The sequence below is a fragment of the Sorex araneus genome, chromosome 1, assembly GCF_027595985.1.
Source record: "Sorex araneus isolate mSorAra2 chromosome 1, mSorAra2.pri, whole genome shotgun sequence".
NCBI lineage: Eukaryota > Metazoa > Chordata > Mammalia > Eulipotyphla > Soricidae > Sorex > Sorex araneus.
Genome location: NC_073302.1, coordinates 229276654 through 229302367, shown reverse-complemented (window position 1 = coordinate 229302367; position 25714 = coordinate 229276654). Strand labels below are relative to the sequence as shown.

The 25714-nt window shown below is 40.9% G+C and overlaps 1 protein-coding gene across 7 annotated transcripts in view; it reads left to right on the top strand.

The window, feature by feature from the left end:
- The first annotated feature begins 959 nt into the window (after positions 1-959).
- IFT88 (intraflagellar transport 88) overlaps positions 960-25714 on the top strand; it is a 149207-nt gene continuing 124452 nt past the window's right edge. For 4 of the 7 annotated variants that reach the window (XR_008630244.1, XR_008630245.1, XM_055139380.1 and 1 more), the window contains exons 1-8: positions 960-1172; positions 8378-8484; positions 9523-9618; positions 10872-10934; positions 17306-17362; positions 18772-18825; positions 19391-19454; positions 19972-20041. Coding sequence is in view for 5 of the 7 variants with exons in the window: in XM_055139380.1 (XP_054995355.1) it covers positions 9529-9618; positions 10872-10934; positions 17306-17362; positions 18772-18825; positions 19391-19454; positions 19972-20041 (398 nt within the window). In the remaining 2 variants the exon portion in view is untranslated. The remainder of the gene's footprint in view (positions 1173-8377; positions 8485-9522; positions 9619-10871; positions 10935-17305; positions 17363-18771; positions 18826-19390; positions 19455-19971; positions 20042-25714) is intronic. The other 3 variants (XM_055139367.1, XM_055139374.1, XM_055139389.1) reach the window with 3 other exon arrangements.

Genomic DNA, 25714 nt, shown 5'->3' with positions numbered 1-25714 from the left:
AAAACATCTGGCGGAATTTAACTCAGTGATAGAGCATTCGCCTTACTCCAAATTGGGTTCAAACCCTGTCATGACCCGGCCCTACAATAAAAAAATCAATAATAATGATATTGAGTGATATTGAACTAAATCGAATATTAAATTCCTTTTTCACATTTACTAAGTTATGCCATGGATCTGGTCGGAAGCTTCTTGGGACATTTTCAGTTCTTGCCCTTTTTGTCCTTGACCAGACAAAAATACCAGGAGAGCTGCCTCTAACAAAAGCATGCAAAGGGTCCTACGGGCAGCACAAAGCTGACCAGAGGGAGTGGGAATGAGCTGAGGTTTCCTACATAAGAGTTTTATTTGAGTACTTTTTTTTTTTTTTTTTGCTTTTTGGGTTACACGCAGCAATGCACAGGGGTTACTCCTAGCTCTGCACTCAGGAATTAATCCTGGCGGTGCTCCGGGGACCATATGGGATGCTGGGATTCGAATGCCCTACTCGCTGTACTATTGCTCCAGCCCCTTATTTGAGTACTTTTATAGGAGCATCAAAGTCAGGGATGAGCCACAAAACACGGGATCCAAGCGGTTCCCAGAGCTATTTATAATGGGCTATATCACTGTCCGGAAATCTACTTTCAGGTTGACTTTCTTCTTCCGCTACACGTACAGACCACCCATCTCCCTACCCTGCTCACGCAAGTCACCTCTCTCCTGGGGGGTGAGGGGGGCGGGGTCTTCCCACAACCTGGTTTCGGCGGCTAGGCTGGCTCCGCCCCTCTCCGCACTCCCGCGGCAGCGCCCCGCCCCGCCCCGCCTTCTAGCCCCGCCCCTGACTCTCGTTCCTCCCACCCCCGGCGCCCCGCCCCGCCCCGCCCCCGCCTTCTGGCCCCGCCCCTGACTCTCCAGTCCCTGCCGCTGCGCGCACCCCCGCCTTCTGGCCTCTCGCCTGACTCTCCCGCCCCCGCCGCTGCGCCCCACCCCGGCTTCTGGCCCCGCCCCTGACTCCCGTCCCGCCGCCGCGCCCCGCCCCCGGCGCGGAGGGTTCTGGGAGCGGCTTCCTTGGATTTCGCGTGGCAACGACGCGGCGCGGAGCCTGGGCCTTTGGGTTAGCGAGTGTGGCGTCGCCGTAGCCGCGTTGTCCCTGTTTGGACTCGCGGTCGCCCTGCTTTCCTTACCGCGAGGTAGGAGAAGGAGCCAGAGCAACTCCGGGGCGGGCGCTGGGGCTAGTGAGCGTTGGCGGCGGCCCGGTTCCGCCCCCTCAACCCTCCCCCGGGGCCGCTGTGTAAGGGGCTGTGTGCGGGGCACCGTGGCACCGAGATCCCTGTCCCCGGGACAGCGGTGTGCGGGGCTGTGTGCGGGCTCCCGGGCACCGAGATCCCTCTCCCCGGGGACGCGGTGTGCGGGGCTCCCGGGTCTGGGCCCACCCTTCTCTGGGCTGCTAGGTGGGGATTCGAGATTGGACCTGGTCGGCGTCGCCGGGCCGCAGTGCGCGGGCTCCGGGACTGGCCCGCCCACCCCTGGCTGGGTGCTCTTGGGGCGGGGGCCGCCTCCCTCGGGCACGCCCGGGACGCAGTGGCCGGTGTCACCCTCCGCGAGGTGTGCGGGTTGGACGTTCATCTTTCAGGTCTTACATTCGGGTCTCAGAACCATCGCCACCTATCACCGGTAGAAAAATAAAGCCCGAAACGCGCCAAGCGCGGTTCCCCGGGTCCTTTCTCGGTGTCCAAGGACTGTTTCTTCACCAGCCAGGCTTTCTGCTCGTCCACTTTGCAGGCGCGACCGCGGGCACCTTGGACACGCACAGCCAAGTGCAGCCCGTGGAAGAGTAGAATAAAAATCAGACACTTGCACGTGGAAAAAAAGACGATGGAGTCGGGGGCGCGGAGCCTGTCCAGTGGCCGCGCGGCTGGCGTTGCAGACCCTGCGGTCCCGGGGGTGCCGTGCGGTCCTCGGCCCGTGCCTCTTAGATTCAGAGTCCACGCTGACCTCGCGCCCTTTTCTCTGCCTTGTCGCTTGGGCACAGCTGGCCGCGCATCTGTAAAGTCTTGCCCTGTCGGGAAAGCCCAGAGGGAAGAGCTTCTCTCTGAAGAAACATATGTGGGGGTGACCTTAGGCTTTGTGATTTGAAGTTTTCTGTAGTGCAGCACTGCCCATCTCGAAGTGTGCCAGCACCCCATTGGTTAGAAATGCCATTTTGAAGGGTGCACAGCTTAATAGGGACACCCACCCCGACTTCCAGTTGTGCAGAACTTAATGAATCAGGAGCTCTGACAGTGGGAAACGTGGTTTTAGCACGGCTTTGGGGTGTAATGTAACAGAGATTCGACCACCACTACTTTAATTGTGTATATATGTGTGTGTTTCTTGTTTTTAGGGCTACACTTCTTGGTGCTCAGGGCTTGCTCCTGTCTCTGTACTCAGGATCAGCCCAGGTGGAGGTGGGGGTGATATGGGGTGCCAGGGATTGAACCCCTGGCGGCCGAGTGCAAAGCAAGTGCCCTTCCCACAGTGCTATCTTTAAAGCACCCAGGAAAAGCTTTTTTAAGTTCAGTTTTCCCCCTCCTTACACCTGGTGACTTTTCATATCTTTTTGAGGTATTTTGGAATAAGCTTTACAATTTGGCATTTGTTTATTTCATAGTAGTTGAATTTCAATTACAGAATTTTAAAGGTTGATGGAGGACAGGGGCAGGAGGGGGGCAGAGCTCTAGGTCAGCTCTGAGGACAAGCTTACTTTGTGTGTGTGTGTGTGGTGGGGGGAGGCCGCCGGAATAGGGTCTGATTTCAGCTGATTTCAGATTGCCAGCACCATGTGGGTCTGATTCCCGATCGCCAGTACCACATGGGTCTCCAGTGAACTTGAGCTCATCCACGAGAGCCCTGGGAACCCTGAACACCACAGTGTGTCTCCCTCTCCCTCAACCCCCTAAAACCAGACTTAAGTGTGGCAGCTTAAACTGTGAAACTCATGGATTAGGCAGTGATTTCTTATATGTGAGACCAAAGCACAAACAAACAAAGGAAGAAATGGATATTTTCGACTCCATTAAAAGCCTATATGCTTCAAATGACATTTAAGGAATTGAAAAGAGTGGAGAAAGTTTAGCAAGTCTTATGCCTGATACCTAAAAATTACTTTACCTCGAAACAATAGCCCAGTTTTTTAAAATGAAGAGAACATCTGATTGAATATCTTCTTAGAAATATGTAGTGGTTAATAAGATGCTTAATTACCAATTAGTCAAGGGGAAATGCAAATCGTAACTCAGTTTCATGCTCAGCCCAAGGAGTATCATCCAAAAGAGAGGAAATAACACATGTTTGTCTATGAAGTGGAGAAATTTGAAACATAATTGGCTGGTAGGATGTAAAGTGATATGCCAGTTTGCAAACCAGTTTAGTAACTCCTTCTGAAGTTAAATTCTTATTCAGACAGGAAAGGAGTGGAGTGTTTATATATGCTACAAATAGGGTGGATAACCTTTAATACTGCTGTGAAAATAGCCAAACACAAGGCCTCTTCCTGGATTATTCCAGTTATATGAAATGTTTCAACTGGCAAATCTATAAATATAGAAAGTATGTCATGTCATGGCTGGGAGGAGGAAGAAATGAAGAGTTATGGTTAAACGGTCATTTTTGTTGGGGCTTGAAGTAATACTCAGGACTTATGTCTGCTCTGCTTCCAGGAATCACTTGGGAGGTGTTTAGGGGAACAATATGGGGGGCTGGAGTCAAACCCAGGTCAGCTCCATGCAAGGCAAGTGCCGTAACTGCTAAGCTATCTCTCCAGCATCATAAAGAATCTTTATGGGGGAAATGATCAGGAATGAATTCTGATAGTTGAATTATGAATTTTTTTTTCTTTTTGGGTCACACCCAGTGATGTACAGGGGTTACTCCTGGCTCTGCACTCAGGAATTACTCCTGGTGGTGCTCCAGGGACCATATGGGATGCTGGGACTCGAACCCGGGTCAGCCGCGTGCAAGGCAAATGCCCTACCCGCTGTGCTACCGCTCCAGCCCCTTATGAATGGTTTCTTAAAAAGCACTAAATTATGGTACCTGAAAAGCCTGAATTTTATATGGATTATATATATATATATTTTTTTTTGCTTTTTGGGTCACACCCGGCAATGCACAGGGGTTACTCCCGGCTCTGCACTCAGGAATCACCCCTGGCAGTGCTCGGGGGACCATGTGGGATGCTGGGAATCGAACCCGGGTCGGCTGCGTGCAAGGCAAATGCCTACTCCCTGTGCTATCTCTCCAGTCCCTATGGATTATATCCTAATTTATACTTTTATGTAAAGATTTCTTAAAAGAAGCCTTATATTTCTCATATTCAGGAAAATTTTTGTAGGACTCTACTGGCACACTTAAACTTGTAAAGACTGCAGGGAAAATAGAAAAGTTGGTTCAGTACTACATGTCTTGAGTAATTGGCTCCTCTCTAGAATTGTTTATAATATCAACTCAATTTGAATATTCTTCTGGGAATCCTTCCCAGATCCTTGAGTAATTACTATGTTTATAATACATAGTCTTCCATACTTTGCTTTTATTATCATATTTTTCCGCAACATCTCATTGTAGAAATTTTAATGTGTTGCAGTTAAAACATTTTTACAGTCATAGGAAAGAGAGATATCAAATTGGAATGCCCTGCTACAGAGGCGGGGTGAGGTGGGGGAATGGGACTGGAGGGGTGGGAGGAATATTGGATTCATGGGTGGTGGAGAATGGACACTGGTGGAGGGATGGGCTCTTAAAACATTGCATGAGGGAAAAACAAGCACGAAAATGTGTGAATCTGTAACTGTACCCTCACTGTGACTCACTAATTAAAAAATAAATTAAAAAAACCATTTTTACAGTCATGCTACATAGATCCTTCTGTTTGTGTATCTGTGTGATTCCTCACTCATGCAGTGCAAGCGCTCTAACTACTGGGCAACATTCTTCACTCTATTTACAATTTCTGTACTTGTTTTTGTCATTTAGAGATCCATTTTCCCCTCTGTACATTTATATGCAGTTCAAATTAAATTACAGATATTAAGTTTTCTTTGAAATAATTATTCATACTATATATAGTTCAGGATTTGTTTAGTTTTATTTTCATAGACAGGAATTATAATAAAAAGCATGATTCTCAACAAATGCAGAGGCCTTCACAGTCACATACACTTGTATAACCCAAAGACACCATCAATACACAGAATACTGAATCGGAGAGATAGTACCAGAGGCAAAGCTCTCTCCTTGCACACGGCAAACCCAGGTCCAACCCAGGTTCACCTCAGATGGTTTCCTGAGCACAGAACTGGGAATTAACCTTGGGAATTAACCTAGTGTCACCAGTGGGTTGGCACAAAAACAATATTTAAAAAGATACAGGGCAATTATTGCCCCAGAAAGTCCTATTTAGCACCTCCCTTCTACTTTTAAGAAGCAACCATTGATAGCCCTGATTATTTTCCCTAGTTCTAGAACTTAAAAATCAACGAAACAGGTATAATGTACTTTTTGCTATCAGGCTTCTTTAATTCAGCATAATTGTGATTTTTTTTCATTTTGTTTTATATGTCTCGATTTTGGAGAGGGGCACACATGATAGTAAGCTTAGGGCTTACTGTCAGAGATATCTAGGGGCCATATGTGGTGCCAGCAATCAAACCCAGGTTGGCCATGTGCAAGGCAAGCACCCTACCACTCTACTCTCTCTGGCCCCACACTTTTGCTGGGTGAAAGGGTGTTGCTTATTTATTTTTATTGAAAAAAATAAATTTGTGAGATACACAGTTACAAAGTTGTTTGCTATTAGGTTTCAAACCTGTCCCTTCACCAGTACACATTTCCTGACACCAATGCCTCCAGTTTCCCTCGTGTTCCTCACCTCCAGCCTGCCTTTATGGCAGATACTTTTCTTCTTTGTGTGTGTATGTGTGTGTGTGTGTGTGTGTGTGTGTGTGTGTGGTGTGTGTGTGTGTGTGATTCTCTCTCTTTCTCCTCTCTCTCTTCCATTTTCTCTCTCCCTCATCCTCTCTCTCTCATTCTTTATCTCCCCTCACCCCTCCCCGGTCTCTCACTTTCCTTTTAGGTATTATGATTTGCAATACAGGTACTGAAAGTTTATCATGTATATCCCTTTACCTGAATTCAGCACTTATTTCTTGCCCAGAGTGATCTTTCCAGTTATCATTGTCCCTTCTTTGTCCTAACTGCCCTCTCTCCACTTGTTAAAAGCTTCTAACCATGGACCAGTCCTCCTGGCTCTTATTTCTACTGTCTTTGGTTATTAGTCTCATATTATTTTTTTTAATCTTTCACAAATAAATGCAGTGTCCCTGTCCCTCAGACTAATTTCACTTAGCATGATACTCTCCTTGTCCATCCATATATAAGCAAATTTCATGACTTCATTTTTCCTGGTGTTTGCATAATTTCCATTGTGTAGATGTGCCATAGTTTCTTTATCCAGTCTTCTGTTCTTGGACACTCAGGTTGTTTCCAGCTTTTGGCTATTGTGAAAAGTGGTGTAATGAACATAGAAGTGCAGATGGCTTTCTTGCATTGTGTTTTTGGGCCTCTAGGGTACATTCCCAGGAGTGGTATTGTGGGGTCATATGGAAGCTCAATCTCTAGTTTTTTGAGGAATGCCTATATTGAAAGACTGGATCATTGTTAGCATTCCCACTAACAATGAATGAGAATCCCTTTCTCCCTGCATCTATGCCAGCACTGGTTGTTTTTGTTCTTTTTGTTGTGTTCCAGTCTCTGTGTCATGAGATGATAGCTCATTGTTTTGATTTGCATCTCCCTGGTGATTAGTGATGTAGAACATTTTTTCATGTCCTTTTTTGGCCATTTTTATTTCTTATTTGAGGAAGTTTCTGTTTGATTCTTCTCCCCATTTTTTGATGGGGTTGAACATTTTTTCTTGTAAATTTCTACCAGTTTCTTATTTATCTTTGATATTAATCCCTTATCAGATGGGTATTGAGTTAATAAATTTTCACGTTCTATGGGCTGTTTTTGTATCTTGGTCACTATTTCCTTTGAGGTGCAGAAGCTTCTTTGCTTGTCTTTGCTTCCTTGGTCAATGGTGTTTCATCTTTGAAGATGCCTTTAGCTTCAATGTCATGGGGTTTCTGCGTATGTTTTCCTCTATGAACGTTCTGGGTTCAGGTCTGATATTGAGATCTTTAATCCATTTTGATCTGACTTTTGTGTATGGTGTTAGAAAGAGGTCTGAGTTCATATTTTTTTTCATGTAGCTGTCCAGTTTTGCAAGCACCACTTGTTGAAAAGGCTTTCCTGCTCCACCTCATAGTTTTTGGTTTTTTATGAAGGATTAAATGATCATATAATTGAGGGTCTGTGTCAGCATATTCAACTCTATTCCATTGACCTGAGGGTCTCTCTTTATTCAAATGCCATGCTGTTTTAATTACTGTTTTGTAGTACAGTTTGAAGTTGGGGAAGGTGATGCCACCCATCTTCTTTTCCCCAAGGATTGCTTTAGCTGTTTGTGGGGTTTATTGTTCCATATGAATTTCAGGAGTTTGATCTGTTTCTTTGAAAAATGTATGGGTACCATGGTACTATGGATACCATGGGTATTTGGACTGGATCGATAGCACAGTGGGTAGGGCATTTGCCTTGCATGTGGCCAACCCGGGTTCGATTCCTCTGTCCCTCTCGGAGAGCCCAGCACGCTACCGAGAGTATCCCGCCTGCATGACAGAGCCTGGCAAGCTACCCATGGCGTATTCGATATACCAAAAACAGTAACAAGAAGTCTCACAATGGAGACGTTACAGGTACCCGCTTGAGCAAATCGATGAACAATGGGATGACAGTGCTGTAGTGCTAGAGTACCATGACATGTTCGTGATTGGGTTACCCAATGTCATGGGTACTATATAGGGTCTGCATTGAATCGGGGAATATTGCCATTTTGCCAGTGTTAATCCTCCCAATCCATGAGCAGGGTATCACACATACTTTTTTATTGCTGAATAGTTCTTCATTGCATAAACTTGCCAGATTTTTGCTTATCACTTCTGTTGATGGGCACGTGGTATGTTTCTAAGTTTTAGTTCACTGTATCACTGTCATCCTGTTGCTCATCAGTTTGCTTGAGTGGGTACCAGTAACGTCTCCATTGTGAGACTTGTTGTTACAGTTTTTGGCATATCGAATACACCACGGGTAGCTTGTCAGTCTCTGCCATGCAGACGAGATACTCTCGGTAGCTTGCTGGGCTCTTCGAGAGGAGCAGAGGAATTGAATCCAGGTCAGCTGCATGCAAGGCAAACACCCGTTCCTCAGAATATTTTTGTATAAATCGTTTTTGTAGAAATGTTTTTATTTCCCTTAGGTAAATACTTTGGAGTGAAGTCACTGGGTCATAAGAGCAACATATTAACTTGATGAAACATCCAGGCTTCTTTCCAAAACTGTACAGTCTAACTCCCCAGCCAACAGGTATGAGTATTCTGGTTGTTTCATATCCTTATTGATAGTTTGCTTTATTGGTACTTTTTGTTGCTGTTTTTAATGTTGCTGTGGGGCACCTCCTAGTGATGCTGGGGGCCACATTTACATACAGGGCTACTCCAGGGAGCCATGCAGTGCTGAGACTCAAACCTAGGGCTTTGAAGATACCAAGCATATATGTTTGAACTCCACCCTGGATTTCTCTTATGACCTTTAAAATTTGGCTGGGTTGGTGTCTTATGGTTTCTGCCTTGTTTCCTTTTTTCTGGTTGGTTGGTTGGCTTGTCTTGGCCACAACCAGCTCTGTTCAGAGCTTCTGACTGTACTCAGAGATTGCTTTTTCAATATTTTTCATATTGAATCACTGTTAGATGCACAGTTACAAAGTTGTTCTTGGTTGGGTTTCAGTCACATAATGCTTCAATATCCATCACTTCATCATGGTCTTGTCAAGAGATTACCCTTGACAGGGCTCAGGGAACCATATGAAATGCTGGGGATCGAACCTAGGTTAGCTGCATGCATAGCAAATGCCGCCCCACTGTACTATCTTTTCAGGTCCTCTTTTCTGTTTTGTTTTTGGACTATACCCAGTGGTACCTAGAAGCTACTCCTAGTGCTGTGCTCATGGATTGTTCCTGGTGATGCTCATGGCATCATGTGATGCCGGGAGTCGAATCTGGGCCTTCTACATGCAAAGCATTTCCTCAGCCCACTGAGCTACCTCTCCCACCCCTGCCTTGCTTTCTGATGGGCTATATTATACCTTTATTTTGCACTTAGTATTATGCTCTTTGAAAGTCAGTTCAGTTTAGCTATACCCAGCTCTAGAGGCTGTTATTGTCCTCTTAATGTGGTCGATCTGAGATAAATGAAATAAATGTGAAAACAAGGGCTGTGAATAAATGTTTTGACATTTTGTTTTGAAGATTTGGTACGAAAAATATTTTCAGTCATCTAGCAGGTTGAGATAAATTTGACCAGAAAGGTTGTTGGTCATACTTTTACAGTGCTGGTTTTTTACAGGTACAGATGATGCAAAATGTACACCTTGCTCCAGAAACAGATGAAGATGATCTTTATTCTGGCTATAATGACTACAATCCGACCTATGATACTGAGGTAAAAATGGTGATTTTACATTGGTTATTAACTTGGTTACCTGCTGCTTATAAAAACTTTGGGTTTGAGGGTTCTAGCTCCATGGTATTTTAGAGTAAATAAACTTTCATGAACCCAGAAAGTGCAGCTACAACAAAATATGCATAATCCCACATTCAGAAATAGCATTTTCTTTTTGTCTTTTCTTCTTGCATATAATTTCATATTTAGAATTGAGTAGCATTTACTTTCTTGATTGATTTTTCTAAATTTTATTATATCATATGCTAAGTCTTACTATGAAAATTTTAAATATATTTTATTTTATTTTGTTTGTTTTTTGTGCCATACCTAGCAGTACTCAGGACTTACTCCTGGCTCTGTGCTCAGAGGTCACAACTGGCAGGCTCAGGGGACCGTATAGGGTGTTGGGGAGCAAACTTGGGTCTGCCATGTGCAAGGCAAACCCCCTACCCACTGCATTATTGTTTAGACCCCCTCAGTACATTTTAATAGTCAATTTTTGGATTACTTTTTACTCTGGAGAAAAGTGTGGTCTGTGAATTTGAGACCTAGCAGATATACTGTAGAACTCTTTGAATATATACTGTTTATTAGAACTATCTTCTAGTCATAGGGATTTTATTTCCAGTTTTCTGCTATGGTAAATAAGAACATTGTGGTGAGTAATTTTCGATATAAGTAATCACTTGCATTTCAACCAAATATTTCCTTGAATGAAATTATAGGAAGTGGAATTAGTAGGCCACGGATATTATTTTAAAACACCAGACAAATTCCATTTTCACCTGGCCAAATAGTACCAGTACAAGACAAAGCGCTCCATTTCGTATAAAGAGTTCATTCAGGCTTTTCTGTCTCAAGACTGGCTGTGGGAGAAGAGGGAGGCGACTGAGCCGACGTGGCGGGACGTGAGGCTCTGCTCAGGGCTTGGGGAAGAGAAGAAAGGTGTCGTCCTTTCTGGGAGCCAGACACACCCCTTCAAGCAGCGGCCAACAAAATGGCCTTAAATTTGATTTATATTGCCAGTGCTGATCTTCCTCAGGGAGAAAGGAATTGTAATATTTAGGGTTGTCTGAAGGGGGTAGATTTCTGGACAACAGGACTCTTGAGCCCTGCCTCAATGGCAGGAGGTGCATGTTTGAGAGGATGGATTACACATAGTGGGTCTCCACGACTAACCATAAGAGGCTGAACAGTTCTAGAAAATGTCTCACTTTGTGTTCAATGTTCGCTTTGCTTTTCCTTTTTAGGAATTGGAAAATGACACAGCTTTCCAGCAAGCTCTGAGAACTAGTCATGGCAGAAGACCTCCAGTAAATGAATTTTTCTTATTTTTTTGTGTGTGGTTAAAAATTTTTAAAATTACCATCCTATCCATTTTTAAATGTGTATTTATGTTAAATATGTCCTCATTGTTGTGAAACACCATTTTCAAAATGTTTCTGTTTTCCCATTCTTTCCATCTTCCAATTAGAAACCTTCCAATCCTCCTCCCCCTGATCCCCACCCTCTTCTTTCTGCCCTGTGCACTGAAATATTTTGTAGCAGTCGAATCCTTCAGTGTTTGTCCTGGTGACTGGCTTATGTCACTTGCATATTCTTTTCTCTCAGAGTTCATCCTTGTTGTAGCACATGAGGGTATTTCTTTCCTTTGTAAGGCTAGAAACCATTTCATTGTATATTGGGTAACGTCTTTTTCTGAGGGCACAGGGCTTGCTCTGAGCTGAACTTGGGTGTACATACACCCTCTGTAACTGTTGTCACATCTTTTAGACATGCTGAAAGTGGGATGGCAGAAAGTGATGTGATATTGTTTAGTTTTTTTAGGAACGTGCATGGTGTTTTTGACAGTTGTCGCACCATTTTATAATTCACTGACCATGCAAAAGTGTCAGATTTCTGCATATTCTAACATTTGTTTCTTTTTTTTCTTTATTGTTAGTAGCAGTTTAATGGAAGGTGATTCTTGGAGTGTTTTTTATTTGCTTTGATGATTAGTGGTGTTGAGTATTTTTTGTGTGTCTTGTTTTGGGGTGGCAGGGGGACACACCTGACTATATTGGGGCTTATTTGGCTCTGTGCACAGGAATGACTCCTGGTGGGGGTTAAGAGACCAAATGGAGTGCTGAGGATTGAACCCGGGCTAGCCATGTGCAAAGCAAATGCCCTATCTGCTATACTATCTTTCCAGCCCAAAGTATCTTTATATGCTGCATATCAATGCCTATATGACTTGCAAATATGTTTTTCCATTTTGTAGGTTTTCTTTTCACTCTGTTGTTTATGTCCTCTGATATACAAACAGGTTTCATTTATTTATTTATTTTAGGTTAAAGTTTTTTTTTTTAATTGAATCACTATGAAAAACACAGTTATAAAATTGTTCGTGATTGGGTTCTAGTCATACAATGTTCTAACACCCTTCCCTTCTCCAGTGTAAATTTCCCACCACCATTGTTCCCAGTTTCCCTCCCACCCCTGCCCAGCCTGCCTCTATGACAAGCACTTTTCTTCTTTCTCTTTCTCTTACTTTCTTTCTCTTTCTTTCCTTTTGGCCATTATGATTTGCAATTCAGGTACAGAAAGGTTATCGTGTTTGTCCCTTTATCTATTTTCAGCACTCAGGTTTTTTTTAATTTAATTTTATTTTCATAAAGTTGTTCACAAAATTTATTACATTTAATATTCCAACACCAATCCCACCACCATTACACCTTCTCACCACCATATTTTGAATGTTTCCATCCTGGCCCCCAAAGCAGGACCTAAATAATTTGTTTTGCACTGCTTGTTGTGAATTATCAGTTAAAAATGATCCAGTGGTAGATACGTGCTGCAAGTAGACTATGGACCAAACATGATGGCTGCTTAGAACCTATATTGCAAACCATAACACTCAAAAGGAGAGAGAGAGTAAGAGGGAATGTGCCTGCCACAGAGGCAGGGAGTAGGAAGGAATGGGGGTGGTGGGAGGGACACTGGGAACATTGATGGTGGAGAATGGGCATTGGTGGAGGGATGGGCACTTGAACATTATTTGATTGAAATGTAATCATAAAAGCTTGTAAGTCTGTAACTGTATCTCACGATGATTCATTAAAATAAAATAAAAAAAATCCAGAAAAGTGTTCTTCGAGGAAAGTGTGTGAAGATTGTTGTATTTCACCATGGAGCCATTAAGCCCTTGTATAAGAGATTACAAACGTGTTGTTAAAGGTTGCATGCTAGTTAGTTTGTATGCTAAAGTATATATGTGTGTGTGTGTATGCATATATATGTGTATATATGTGTGTGTGTGTGTGTGTATATATATATATATATATATATGAACTGAGCCATAGCACAGTGGGTAGAGTGTTTGCCTTGCACACAGCTGACCCGGCTTCAATTCCTCCGTCCTTTTTGGAGAGCCCAGCAAGCTACCAAGAGTATCCCACCCACATGATAGAGCCTGGCAAGCTACCCGTGGCATGTTCAATATGCCAAAAACAGTAACAACAACAGTAAGTCTCACAATGGAGACTTACTGGTGCCCACTCGAGCAAATCGATGAACAATGGGAGGACAGTGCTACAGTAGTGCTACAGTGATATATGTGTGTGTGTATATATATATACAATGCTACAGTGATGTGTGTGTATATATGTATATATATACATATATACACACACAGTGCTACAGTAATATATATATATATATATATATATATGTATGTATGTAATATCTGTATTCCCCTCTTCCCCCCAGATTGGTTTCCTTCTACTTTACACCCCATCAAATGTGGTGGGCTACTCTTGGTACATCAGTGGTGTAGAGTATGAGATGTTGTGTGACTGCATTTGTGCACGCCAGGAATTCTAAGATTTTAAATATGGTTATATAGCTGAGGTTAATTTAATTTTCTTTTTTTAACCGGATGGTGACTTTGGGGTTCAGAGACATCTCTACAGCAGTTGCTCTGTGTTGCTCTCTTCCGAGAGGTCTATTTGTGAGTCTCTGGATCATGGCCGTCAATGAGCCTATATGGTGCAGAGGCAGCTCCTGGGCTTGATGGCCAGGCTCCGGGAAGTGCAGGGAGATGGGGGGTGATTGCCCATTCCCAACTCTGTCAGCACTCCTTCTTGTCTAGAGGTTTCACTTACTCCATGAGCCGATAGCCTAATTTTTTTTTAAATTTTATTAGTGAGTTACCATAGCCTAAATTTTTGGTAGGTTAATTTCTTGGTGAATTTGGTTTTGAGATGATGGAGTCCAGCTGGAGGCATGGCTGTGACTTTGGAGTGTGGAAGCTGGTGCTTGCCAGGGCTCTGTTTGGGCAGGCATAGAGCTGAACTCACCCCCTCTGGGGTGCCCCAGATGTTTCAGCTGTAAGTGGGTGTCCCAAAACTTTTGGTGACTGGTTGATCTCTCTTTAATTTTTTTTTCTTTTTGGGTCACAGCCAGTGATGCTCAGGGGTTACTTCTGGCTCCACATTTAGGAATAACCCCTGGCGGTGCTGGGGGGAACATATAGAATGCCCTGGATTGAATCTGGATCAGCTGTGTACAAGGCAAATGCCCTATCTGCTGTACTCACTCCGGCCCTGGCTTGTTGATATCTTTTGAGATTTATTTATGAGTCTCTAGGGTCGGTAGATGAGCTTGCATGGTGGCCCACAAAAAGTTTTAAATTTGATGCACTCCTACCCCACTTTTGTCACCTTTACTTTTGGTGTCATATTCAGGAAATCATTGCTATATCCAGTGTCATGAAAATGTCCCCAGTGTGTCCCTCCCTTCTTTCCCCCTCCCTCTCTTCCTTCCTTCTTCCCTCCCTCCCTTCCTACTTACTACACTGTTGCTGGGAATGTGAATTGGTGCAATCTCTTGGAAAATGGTTTTGAGATTCCTTAATCTAAAACAATAATTTGAATGATTCAAATTTGGTTTAAGGTGATGGGTAAAACTATAATCCTGGGGATAAGCATAGTATAGTATATACAGATACCGATTATAAGACCTATATAATGTTATAAACAAATACTCAGTTATAAGACGAGACTACTGCTTAGAAGATAAATTTAGAATGCAGTTGATATTGACTTTGAGGTATATGAAGAAAGTTATTGAAGTTAGACTGTTAGTTGAATAAAGAAGAGAGCATGTAAGTATTCATTCACTCTGAAGAGATCATACAATTCATAAAAGAAAACCAAAACTATTAAAACGCTATTTAATCATGGCTAACACTTGAAAAAAGAGAATAATTTTTTTTCTTCAGTTTGTTTTTGTTAAAATGTTGCTGAGATCTATATTCTTCCTTCAAGCTCTTTCAAAAACCTGTTCTCTCATTTAGGTTGGTTGTTACTGATTTTGTTCAAATGTTCCATATGTTTACTGGTGTTTTTGGAGGGAGGGTTGGTAACTACTAATTCTATTATTAATGAGAAAGAAGGCCATTTTTACACTCTATGGGGTTTAAAAAAAAGTTTTGCTCTGTGTATTTGGAGCTCTGAGTAACCCTCAAGTTCCTAAAGCCCCTCGTGGCTGAGCAGTGTGCCTTGAGACCTTATTGGCTAGAGTTAGGAAAATAGTACTGGCAGCCTCTTCTTAAAGGAATGACGTGAAGGTCCAGGTACCGCCTGAATAGTTTATCATCTCAGGGGCTGGCCAGGATAGATATTCTGCAGGATAAAGAGACTTGCAGTGCCCCTATTTCCACTCCACTCCTTCCTATAGTTTAGGGGGGAAGGAGAAATTAGCTGTGCTACTCTTGCTGCAGCCTGGAGCCATAGCACAGCGGTTAGGGCATTTGCTTTGTATAAAGCTGCTCACCTGGGTTCGATTCCTCCGTCCCTCTCAGGGAGCCCAGCAAGCCACTGAGAGTATCTTGCCCACACGGCAGAGCCTGGCAAGCTACTCATGGTATATTCTATACGCCAAAAACAGTAACAGCAAATCTCAAATGGAGACATTACTGTAGGTGCTAGCTTGAGCAAATCAATCAATGAGCAGCAGGAGGACAGTGACAGTGACTCTTGCTGCATGATTTGATATAATGGCTGTTTAGAATAATGGCTATGATTATTTGAATTAGTATACATATATGCATATGTGTGTGTGTGTGTGTGTGTGTGTGTGTGTTTGGGCAACACCCAGCAGTGCTCAGGGCTTAACCCTGGCTGTGCACTCAGGAGTCACTCCTGGTGGAACCAGGAACTGTATGTGGTATGGGAGATCAAACTTTGATAGGAAAAGTGCCCTATATGCTACATATGCTCTAGTCCCAAGAATAATTACTTTTTATGGAAAATTGGACATTTTTCTGCTATTAAAAAACATCTTTTGTTTCTAGTGATATTTTGTCAAGTATTAGTGTCTTGATATAGCTATCATCCAATGTTTACATTGTCTTTCCTATATATATGTTTATGTATACTTAAATTCATTTCTTTTAAATTTTTTATTAGTGAATCAATGTGAGGTACAGTTACAGACTTAAATTCACTTCCTAACGCAGCATGTAATTCTGTTTTTTAATACGTTATGATATATTAATATTTTAATGATGGATTTAGTCCATTTACCTTTATAAAATTAAATTGTCTTACTCTTTCCTTTGCATTTTTCATGTCTCTTGTAAGTTTCATTTTCTCTCCTTCTGTCTTCTGTTTTATTTTGTTTTGTTTTTGGGCCACACACACAGCAAATGTTCAGGACTCCTGGTTCAGGCTCAGGGATTACTTTTGGTGGGGCTTGGTGGACCACATGGGATGCCTGGGATCAAATCTGAGTCCACTGAGTGCAAGGCAAGCGCCCCTGCTGTACTATATCTCAAACTCCCTTTCGTTTGATTTTTATTGCTCTGTTTTTCCTCATTTCCTTGGGAGAGTACACTATCCTTTGATTTTTGTTATTTGATTGGGGGCCACACGCACATGTGCTCAGGGTGCAAACTGGGTGCCAGGCTTGATTTTGGTGCCAGGATCAAACCTGCGTCAGCCATGTGCAGGGCAGACACCTGCATCGAACTCCTTTTCTTTGACTTATTAAAGTCCAATATAAATTAGTATTTTGCTATGGTAGATAATGCCAGAATTTTACATTTTTGTAAGCTATTTTTCAGTTGCAGAATTCCCAGTCCCTTTTTATAGGTTCATTATCTGATGAAATTGTTGATTTTTATCTTTTATTTCATTGAATATTTTTAGCATATTAAAATCTTCAGTATTTCTATTGTATCTATCCTCTTCTGGATTTCTTTCTCCTTCTCTGGGGCTTCCCACACTATACCCAGTAGACCCTGGGATACTTCCAGGTGCTTAGGAGCCCCTGCAGGTATACCTGGAGAGGCTGAGGACCATGCAGTGCTGGGAATCAGACCAGGGTCAGCTGCATGTCCGGCAGGACCATCAGCCCCTTCCTGTCTTCCTAGCTCTCTTTAGCACTCCTTCCCATTCTTGCTCTGTTGGCTTCTGCTCAGGCAGCAAGTCTTGTCTATAGGTTCATATGCCACCATCTTTTCTCCCCTCCCCCACTTTAGAGGGAAACATTTTAGAGAATTTTAGAGATAATTTAAAGTTGTCAGTCTATACTGATCAGTATATTTCTCTTTTGATGAATCTATATTTTCCAGTGCTTTTCCAGTTTACTATTATGTAGCTTAATCTGAATCTTATTAACTATGTTTTCTTTTCTCCACAAGATAACTGCTAAAATACCAAGCACAGCAGTTACTAGACCTGTAGCTACTGGATATGGGGTATGTTTTCTTAATGAAAGTATTAAGATTTCTTTTTTTCTCATACACAAGTTCACTTGAGGCATTTCTAAATAATTTTTATCTTTTTTAATCCATGATGAGCATATACTTCCCATTTTAGATAGTTCTGAATATTATTTAAAAATTCTAATTTGATTGATAGCCTTTAAGATTCTGTTCACTTTGATTTAAAATATATCAGAATGTCTTATCTTTTTCTGTTTGTAATCCTTGTGTTGATTGGCTTCTTATTTTCTCTATAACCAGCTCATATGTGTACTCCATGTATTGTATGTGAAGTTAAATGTTACATAGATTTAACAACATTTACAACTTTTAAAAATTTAGAAGTTGATGTGTGAAAAATCAAATTTAAGAGAAGTTTGAGAGCCATGTGTTTGGGTCTTGCTTTTATTTGAGATCTTCAGAGGAAAGATACTATATTTTCCTCTTCATGAGGAAATTCATGAAGAAAAATCTTCTAAATCTTACACAAGTTACTTATAATTAGATATTGTAGCTCACATGTGGTAGTAGAAGAATGAGGAAGAAATATAATAATAAGATGGAACAGCATTTTCTACTTTTTCAGATAATTTTTAAGGTTCAAAAAATGACTTCAGAACTTAGTCTTACATGAAGTCACTCCCTGTGTAGGAGGCTCGTTTTTCTTTCCAATAAACTTTTTTACTTTCTTATAAAAAACGTAAAAGAAAGTGGGAGTAAAAAAAAAATGACTTCTGAGCATCAGAGTCCAGAGCACTTGTAATGTGCACTTTATCACTTTATCTTTTAATTAATTAATTTTGGTTTTTGAACCACACCTGACAGTGTTCAGGGCTTATCCTATCTCTGTGCTCAGGGCTCACACTTGGCAGGCTTTCGGAACCACATGGGGTGCTGAGGATCAAACCAGTGCAGGTCAAGTGCCCCAACAGCCCCTATAATATCCATTTTATATGAATGAAGAAAGTTGCTGTATGCCAAACATAACTGTCATATGAAACGTGCTTTTATTAATCAAGCTGTGCACCTATTACTCATTTTATTTTTGGTGGTGTTTTGAGTAGAGGATAGCAAACTTTTTCTTTGAGGGACTAGATAATTTAGACTTGCAAGTCAGATAATCTCTGTTGTAGATTTACAACTTGATTCTATAGTGAAGAAGCAGAAGCAGCCATAGATAAAATATGGGCAAATGGAGCATAGTTTTATTCCAATAAAGCTTACTTATATGGGGTAATTGTGATAGTTTGCTGATGCCTGTTTGGGAATTTTATATTCAACCCTATATTACCAGGTGATAAATGGGGGAAAAAGGTTTGGATTTTCCAGTTAAAGAAAATTGTAACTTGGTATATAAAATTAAATGTTTTTGACTTTTTAAAATTTAGTTTTCTGTTTATTAGTCCAAGACATCCCTGGCATCTTCAATGGGAAGACCAATGACAGGGGCTATTCAGGTATTTCTAATTGTGTGGTTTTTATTTTGGCCCTTTCTTGTGATTTAGGATATTATACCAGTTTTTTAAAAAATATATAATTTGCATTGTCAAAGGCATTACTTAGGTAGTGATTTGGCTGTTGAACATTTTTATAAGAGGTTTCTGAACTTTCTTGAGTCTCAAAGGAAATCCCATTGGTAAGGAGACAGAAAATTTGCTTGTATGATGTATTCTGGTGTCCACTTTTCCTATGCTACCATTTTCATTGATTTCTGTAGTTTCTCTCAGATCACAAAGACCAACTAAAATTAAAAGAGTACTCAGCTAATAAACTTTTAAAATTATATGGGTTGCATATGGATATTTTTCTCAAACTGATAGTATACCCTGCTAGATCAATAGATTGAAATTGTACAGGGTGAAGGGTAGAGGGGGAACTAACAAACAAGGAGGCAGACATACAAGGAAATGGACGATTTAAAATAAATAGTAAAAGTTGGGGTTGCATAAAGATCTGTCATTATGTAGAGCTACTCAGATTTCATTTTGTAAGACTTTCAAAAATGGTTCTTGTTTCTAAAAGGATGGAGTTACGAGACCTATGACAGCAGTGAGAGCCGCAGGCTTTACAAAAGCAGCTTTGAGAGGTTTGTTACATAGACTCATATTAATATTTTTTCATACATTTAAAATTTACTGCCTTTTATATGTTATATTTTAAATAAAATCCATTGATTATCATTGAAATACCGTTGATTATCATAAATTACACTGTTGTTTTAGATGCCCTTAAGGAAGAAAGGGGTATAAAAATACTCAGCATCTCAATTTGGATGGTAGTTATATTGACATTCAATTATTTAAATATATTGTGGTGTATATTTAAAATCTGTTTTATCTAAGTTAAATCAATTAAACAGTTTAAGATAAAAATATATAAATGTGTAAGTTACATAATGATTTAAAAATAAAATTATTCTGATAATGTTTGTTGTACTATTATGGAAAATTTTAAAAAATTTCTTGATGAATATGTAGAAAAATAAATGCCCCAATCTTTCAATAAATAGGTAATAGAAGCCATTTAATGGGTAACTTAGATAACTTGTACAAGGTTTCATAATTATGCTAAGTAAAACAGTGAACTCTTGTATTATGTCTCAGGCTCTGCATTTGACCCTCTTGGTCAGTCAAGGGGACCTGCTCCACCTTTGGAAGCCAAAAATGAAGATAGGTATGTATATCTGTATGTTGCTGTTTTATTATTATTTCATACTGTGCAGTTTTTATTTTTTCAAATACATTGTTCTTAGATGTTTTGAGAAGTTCACGTCCATATATTAGTAACCAGAATGTCCTTTTTTGTCAGGTTGGAGATTTGACTTAGTTGTAGATTGAGATCCTGGGTTGATTCCTTGGCTCCATGGGAAAAAGAGGTGAAGAGAGAAGAAGGGAAAAAGCACTGTGTACCATGTATATTCACAATAATACATACATGGTACACATTTTATTTACAATAATATATGCATGGCACACAGTGCTTTTTCCCCTTCTCTCTTTTCTTCTTTTTCCATTACAAATAATGGAAGTAGGGGGCTGGAGTGATAGCACAGCGGGTAGGGCGTTTGCCTTGCACGCGGCTGACCCAGGTTCGAATCCCAGCATCCCATATGGTCCCCTGTGCACCGCCAGGGGTAATTCCTGAGTGCAGAGCCAGGAATAACCCCTGTGCATTGCCGGGTGTGACCCAAAAAGCAAAAAAAACAAAAAAACAAATAATGGAAGTAATTTAATGTGGAAAAGATATGTTTGATTTTATGGGGGCAGTTTTGATTCTCCCAGAACAGCTGGTATTATAAATATTAATTGAATATGCTTATTTTAGAAGAAGGATATTTAAGGTAACATGACCACATATAAGAAATTAGTTTCTCATCAGTATTTAGAATTTTAATTTTTAATGGAATTTTTTACTAGCAATGATAGAACAGCCAAAAAAACTATGTTGTAGGGGTCAAAGAGATAGTATAGTGGGTAAGGCGCTTGCCTTGTACGCAGCTGACCTGGGTTCAATCTCTGATAGGAACAAGCTAACATTTACCAAGTCTCACTGTGTACCAGGCTCTGTGCAAGTGCTTTCCGTAAGTGCAGACGGACTGAACTAAGCTATTACTATCATGAGTGGATAGAGAAGAACATGAAACCCAAAGGTCACAATGTGGTAATATATTTGAACCTAGGATGTCTATTTCCAGAGCTTATCACATTGCCCATTACATTATTTTGCTTATATGTAATACGTGTTTTTTTTTTTTTTTTAAATGAAATGTCTCATTTTATTTATTTTATTTTATTTTTTTTTGCTTTTTTTTGGGTCACACCTGGCGATGCACAGGGGTTACTCCTGGCTCTGCACTCAGGAATCACTCCTGGCGGTGCTCAGGGGACCATATGGGATTCTGGGAATCGAACCCGGGTCGGCCGCATGCAAGGCAAACGCCCTACCCGCTGTGCTATTGCTCCAGCCCCGTAATACGTGTTTTTTAATTTATAATTTAAAACCCAATATTTAATTATAATTTAAAACCCAATAATTGTCTGAATTATATTTCTCTTTATAACTTTGAATTGCTATAGGAAGTCAGATTACTTTGAGTACTATTTAATGACAGTTTACTAGTAAGAGTATATTATTTAATGCCATGTCATTTAGAATCCTCTCAGCCACTCAACAACAGAAGACAGGTCAGAAAAACACATGAATATTTGTTATCTTGCATAGCAGAAAATATGACGGCAGGACAAGTCCAAGAAAATCTGATTTGCCATCTCAGTAGCATTGTCCCCAGAGCCGCTTCACTGTTTCTCTTGGCCTTAACCAAGAGCCTGCCGATCCTTATGATGAAAGGAAAGTCCACAGTTTTAGGTCATTTTTTAAGGAGTAAACAAGTTTTTTAAAAACATTATTCCCTTGAGGTTTGCATTGGTTTGCAAGAGTGTACTTGTTTGTATGCTTTAGGGGTACAGTGCTGCCATATCGCAATCACTTCCAAGGAGCCAGCTAGTATCCCTCCACTGCAGTTCACTGAACTTACCTGCCTCTTCCCTCAGTTTACTCTTATGCTAAATAACCTTTTTATATTCTTATGACTGCTTACATAATAATAGAGTGGTTATAACAGTAGTGTGTTCTCTGATGAAATTCACAGGTTTGTCTTAGCTATTCTTAGACTTTAAAAGCACATAATGGGGGCTGGAGAGATAGCACAGCAGGTAGGGTATTTGCCTTGCACGAGGCCAAGCAGGTAGGGTGTTTGCCTTGCACGAGGCCGACCGGGTTCAAATCCCAGCATCCCATATGGTCCCTTGAGCACAGCCAGGGGTAATTCCTGAGTGCAAAGCCAGGAGTAACCCCTGTGCATCACCAGGTGTGACCCAAAAAGCAAAAAAAAAAAAAAAAAGCACATAATGGACAAGGTTAAAAGTAAATCAGCCTGTCCCCATGTCCCTTGTCCCTTGAAGGCTGGATCTGCCTGGACTCATAGCCCACTGGTCCCTGTTTATCTCTGCCTGCCCAGCAGGAGGGTTCACCTGGTCTCTCTCAAGCTCAGCTACCCTGACCACTGCTTCATGTGGGAAGGCAGCCTCCACCTGAGGGGATGGATCCTTCTGGAGCTAGCTAGCTTGGCCTAATCACAGTGAGGATCCATTGTCTAGACTTACTAAGCCTCAGTACCCTTGACCCCTGCCCATATAGGACCCCTGCTCAGCTCCCTCATCTTGGGGCAGCAGTTCCCCAAGGAACAGGCATAATGGAGAAGCAAAGAACCCACTTGTATTAAAGGACAATGACAGAAGCTCTAGAAAAATCTGGCGCACAGAAGACCTCTGTAATCTCCCAGAAAAGATTTAAAAGTGATGGTTATTAATCTTTTCACTGAGCTGAAGAAAAAAACAGAGGAAAGTTCCAGCAAGGAAAGAGAATGTAATATACTTTAGATTTACAGAGTTGAAAACTTGCTTATATAAATGAGAATAGGCATTTTATTGTATTTTATTAAATGGTTTTAATTTTCTTATTTACATAAGTTAAAATCACAAAACATTTTTGTTGTTTGGGGCGCCGCTTAGAGGTATTCCTGTCTCTGCACTTAGGAATTACCGTTGTAGGTACTTAGGGGACCATATGGGATGCCAGGGTTGAACCCAGGTTGACCATGTGCAAGGCAAGTGCCCTATCCACTGTAGTATCACTCTGGCCTCTACTTCAATAATTTCAGTGGCCTGAATTCACCAATTCAAAGGCATGCAATGCTACCGAGAGTATCCTGCCCGCACAGCAAAGCCTGGCAAGCTACCCATGGCTTATTTAATATGCCCAAAACAGTAGCAACAAGTGTCACAATGGAGACGTTAGTGGTGTCCACTCGAGCAAATCTATGAACAACGGGATGACAGTGCTACAGTGCAATGGCTGATTAGATCAGAAAGCTGAACCCCTTTGCTGCTTATAGAAAACTCACTTAAACTGTCATGATAAACACAGACTTAAAGTTTAAAATTAAATCATATTGGCAAGCACTAGGCTAAAAAGGGTAGGATGTCCATATTTAGAGCAGACAGAATTGACTTCAGTCTAAAGAAATACAAGACAGATGGATATTATATGAAGATCAAGGGATATATACACCAATAAAACATTCATTGACATGTACATCGAATGATGGATCATCAAAACAACTACTGGCATACATGAAGGAAAGTATTGACACAGACACAAAGGTAGATTACCATCATTTATTACCATTTTGTAGACCAGACATAGAACCAATAAAGAAGCAATAGTTTTATACATAAATTAACATGAGACACTGTATCAATAAAAATAAGGATTAAAAAAGTGACTATTACCATTGCATGGAAACCATGTGATAAGATCCAGTGCCCATTTATGGTAAAAACTCCTAGCAAAATAAGAATTGAAGGAATTTACCTTAGTATTGTACAGGTATACAAAATAAATAATAAACCCACAGGCTTACATGATCCTTATGTAAATGAGAAGAAAATTTACTCCAAGATTAGGAACAACACAAGGATGTACAATTTTTTTTCTTTTCTGGGTAACACCCGGCTATGCTCAGGGGTTACTCCTGGCTCTACACTCAGGAATTATTCCTGGCAGTGCTCAGGGGACCATATGGGATGCTGGGAATCGAACCCGGTCAGCTGCATGCAAGGCAAATGCCCTAACCGCTGTGCTATTACTCCAGCCCTAAGGATATACATTTTTACTGCTGCAGTTTAACACAGTCCTTGCCATGGCAACTAGACAGGAAAGAAAAGTAAAATTAATTTTAAATATGAGTAATAAAAGTTCCTGACTTTTCTATATACAAATAATGAAATAGAAGAGATATTCTAAAAAGAAAATCCATTTCACAATTCTGCTTCAGAAAATCAAGAACTTAGGAATCAGGTTAATTTAAGAGGTGGAAGACCTATACAAAGGAAACTACAAAACACTCTTTAAATAAAGAAGACATAAGGAAATGAGAATATATTCCTTGCTCATAGATTAAGATGTTTGTCCTCAAAATGGCAGTACTCCCCAAAGCATTATACATATTCAGTGCAGTCCATATAAAGATACTCATGGTATTTTTCAAAGAAACCAAACACTCCAGTAATTCAAATGGAACAATACTTCCACCCCCAATAACCAAAGCAATCCTCAGGAAAAAGAAGATGGGAGGCAACACTTCACAGAATACTACAGAGCAGTAGTAGTTGGTATTGAAATAAAGACAAACTCTCAGATCAGTGGTATAGAATTGAAAATAGAGACAGACCTCAGGCATATAGTCAGTCTTTGATAAAGGAGCAAATACTTGAAGTAGACCAAGGAAAGCCTGTTTGACAAGTGATGCTGGGAAAACTGGTCAGCCAAAAACAATATGGACAGTCCTTCAAAAACTAGAAATCGAGCTTCCATATGACCCCACAATACCACTTCTGGGAATTTATCCTGAGGATTCCAAAAAGCACAGTAGAAATGACATCTATACCTATATATTCGTTGCAGCATTGTTCACAATAGCCAAAATCTGAAAACAACCCGAGTGCCCTAAAACAGATAACTGGTTAAAGAAACTTTGGTACATCTACACAATGGAATACTATGCAGCTGTTAGGAGAGATGAAGTGATGAAATTTGCTTATAAATGGATAGACATGGAGAGTATCATGCTAAATGAAATGAGACAGAAAGAGAGGGACAGACATGAAACTGCACTCATTTGTGGAATATCGAATAACATCACATGAGGCTGACACCCAAGGACAGTAGATACAAGGGCCAGGAGGATTTTCCCGTAGCTGGAAGACTGTTTCATGAGTGGAGGGGAGAAGGCAGATGGGATAAAGAAGGGATCACTGAGAAAATGATGGTTGGAGGAACCAGTTGGGATGGGAGATCCAGGCCGAAAGTAGATAATAGAACAAACATGATGACTTCTCAGTGTCTGTGTTGCAAGCCATAATGCCCAAAAGTAGAGATAGAGAGTATGGGGAATATTGTCTGCCATGGAGGCAGGGGAAGGGTGGAAAAGGGGGAGGTATAACCAGGATATTGGTGGTGGGAAATGTGCACTGGTGGAAGGATGGCTGTTTGATCATTGTGAGATTGTAACCCAAACATGAAAGCTTGTATCTATCTCATGGTGATTCAATAAAATAAAATTTAAAAAACAAAACAAAAAGAAAAACTGGTCAGCCACAGGCAAAAACAAACAAAAAGCCCCTCAGACCTCTTTCTAATACCATGCACTAAAGTCAGATTAAAAAAGATTAAAACCTAGGATGTAGATCTGAATACTTGAGGTAGTAGAGGAAAACAGGCTAACAC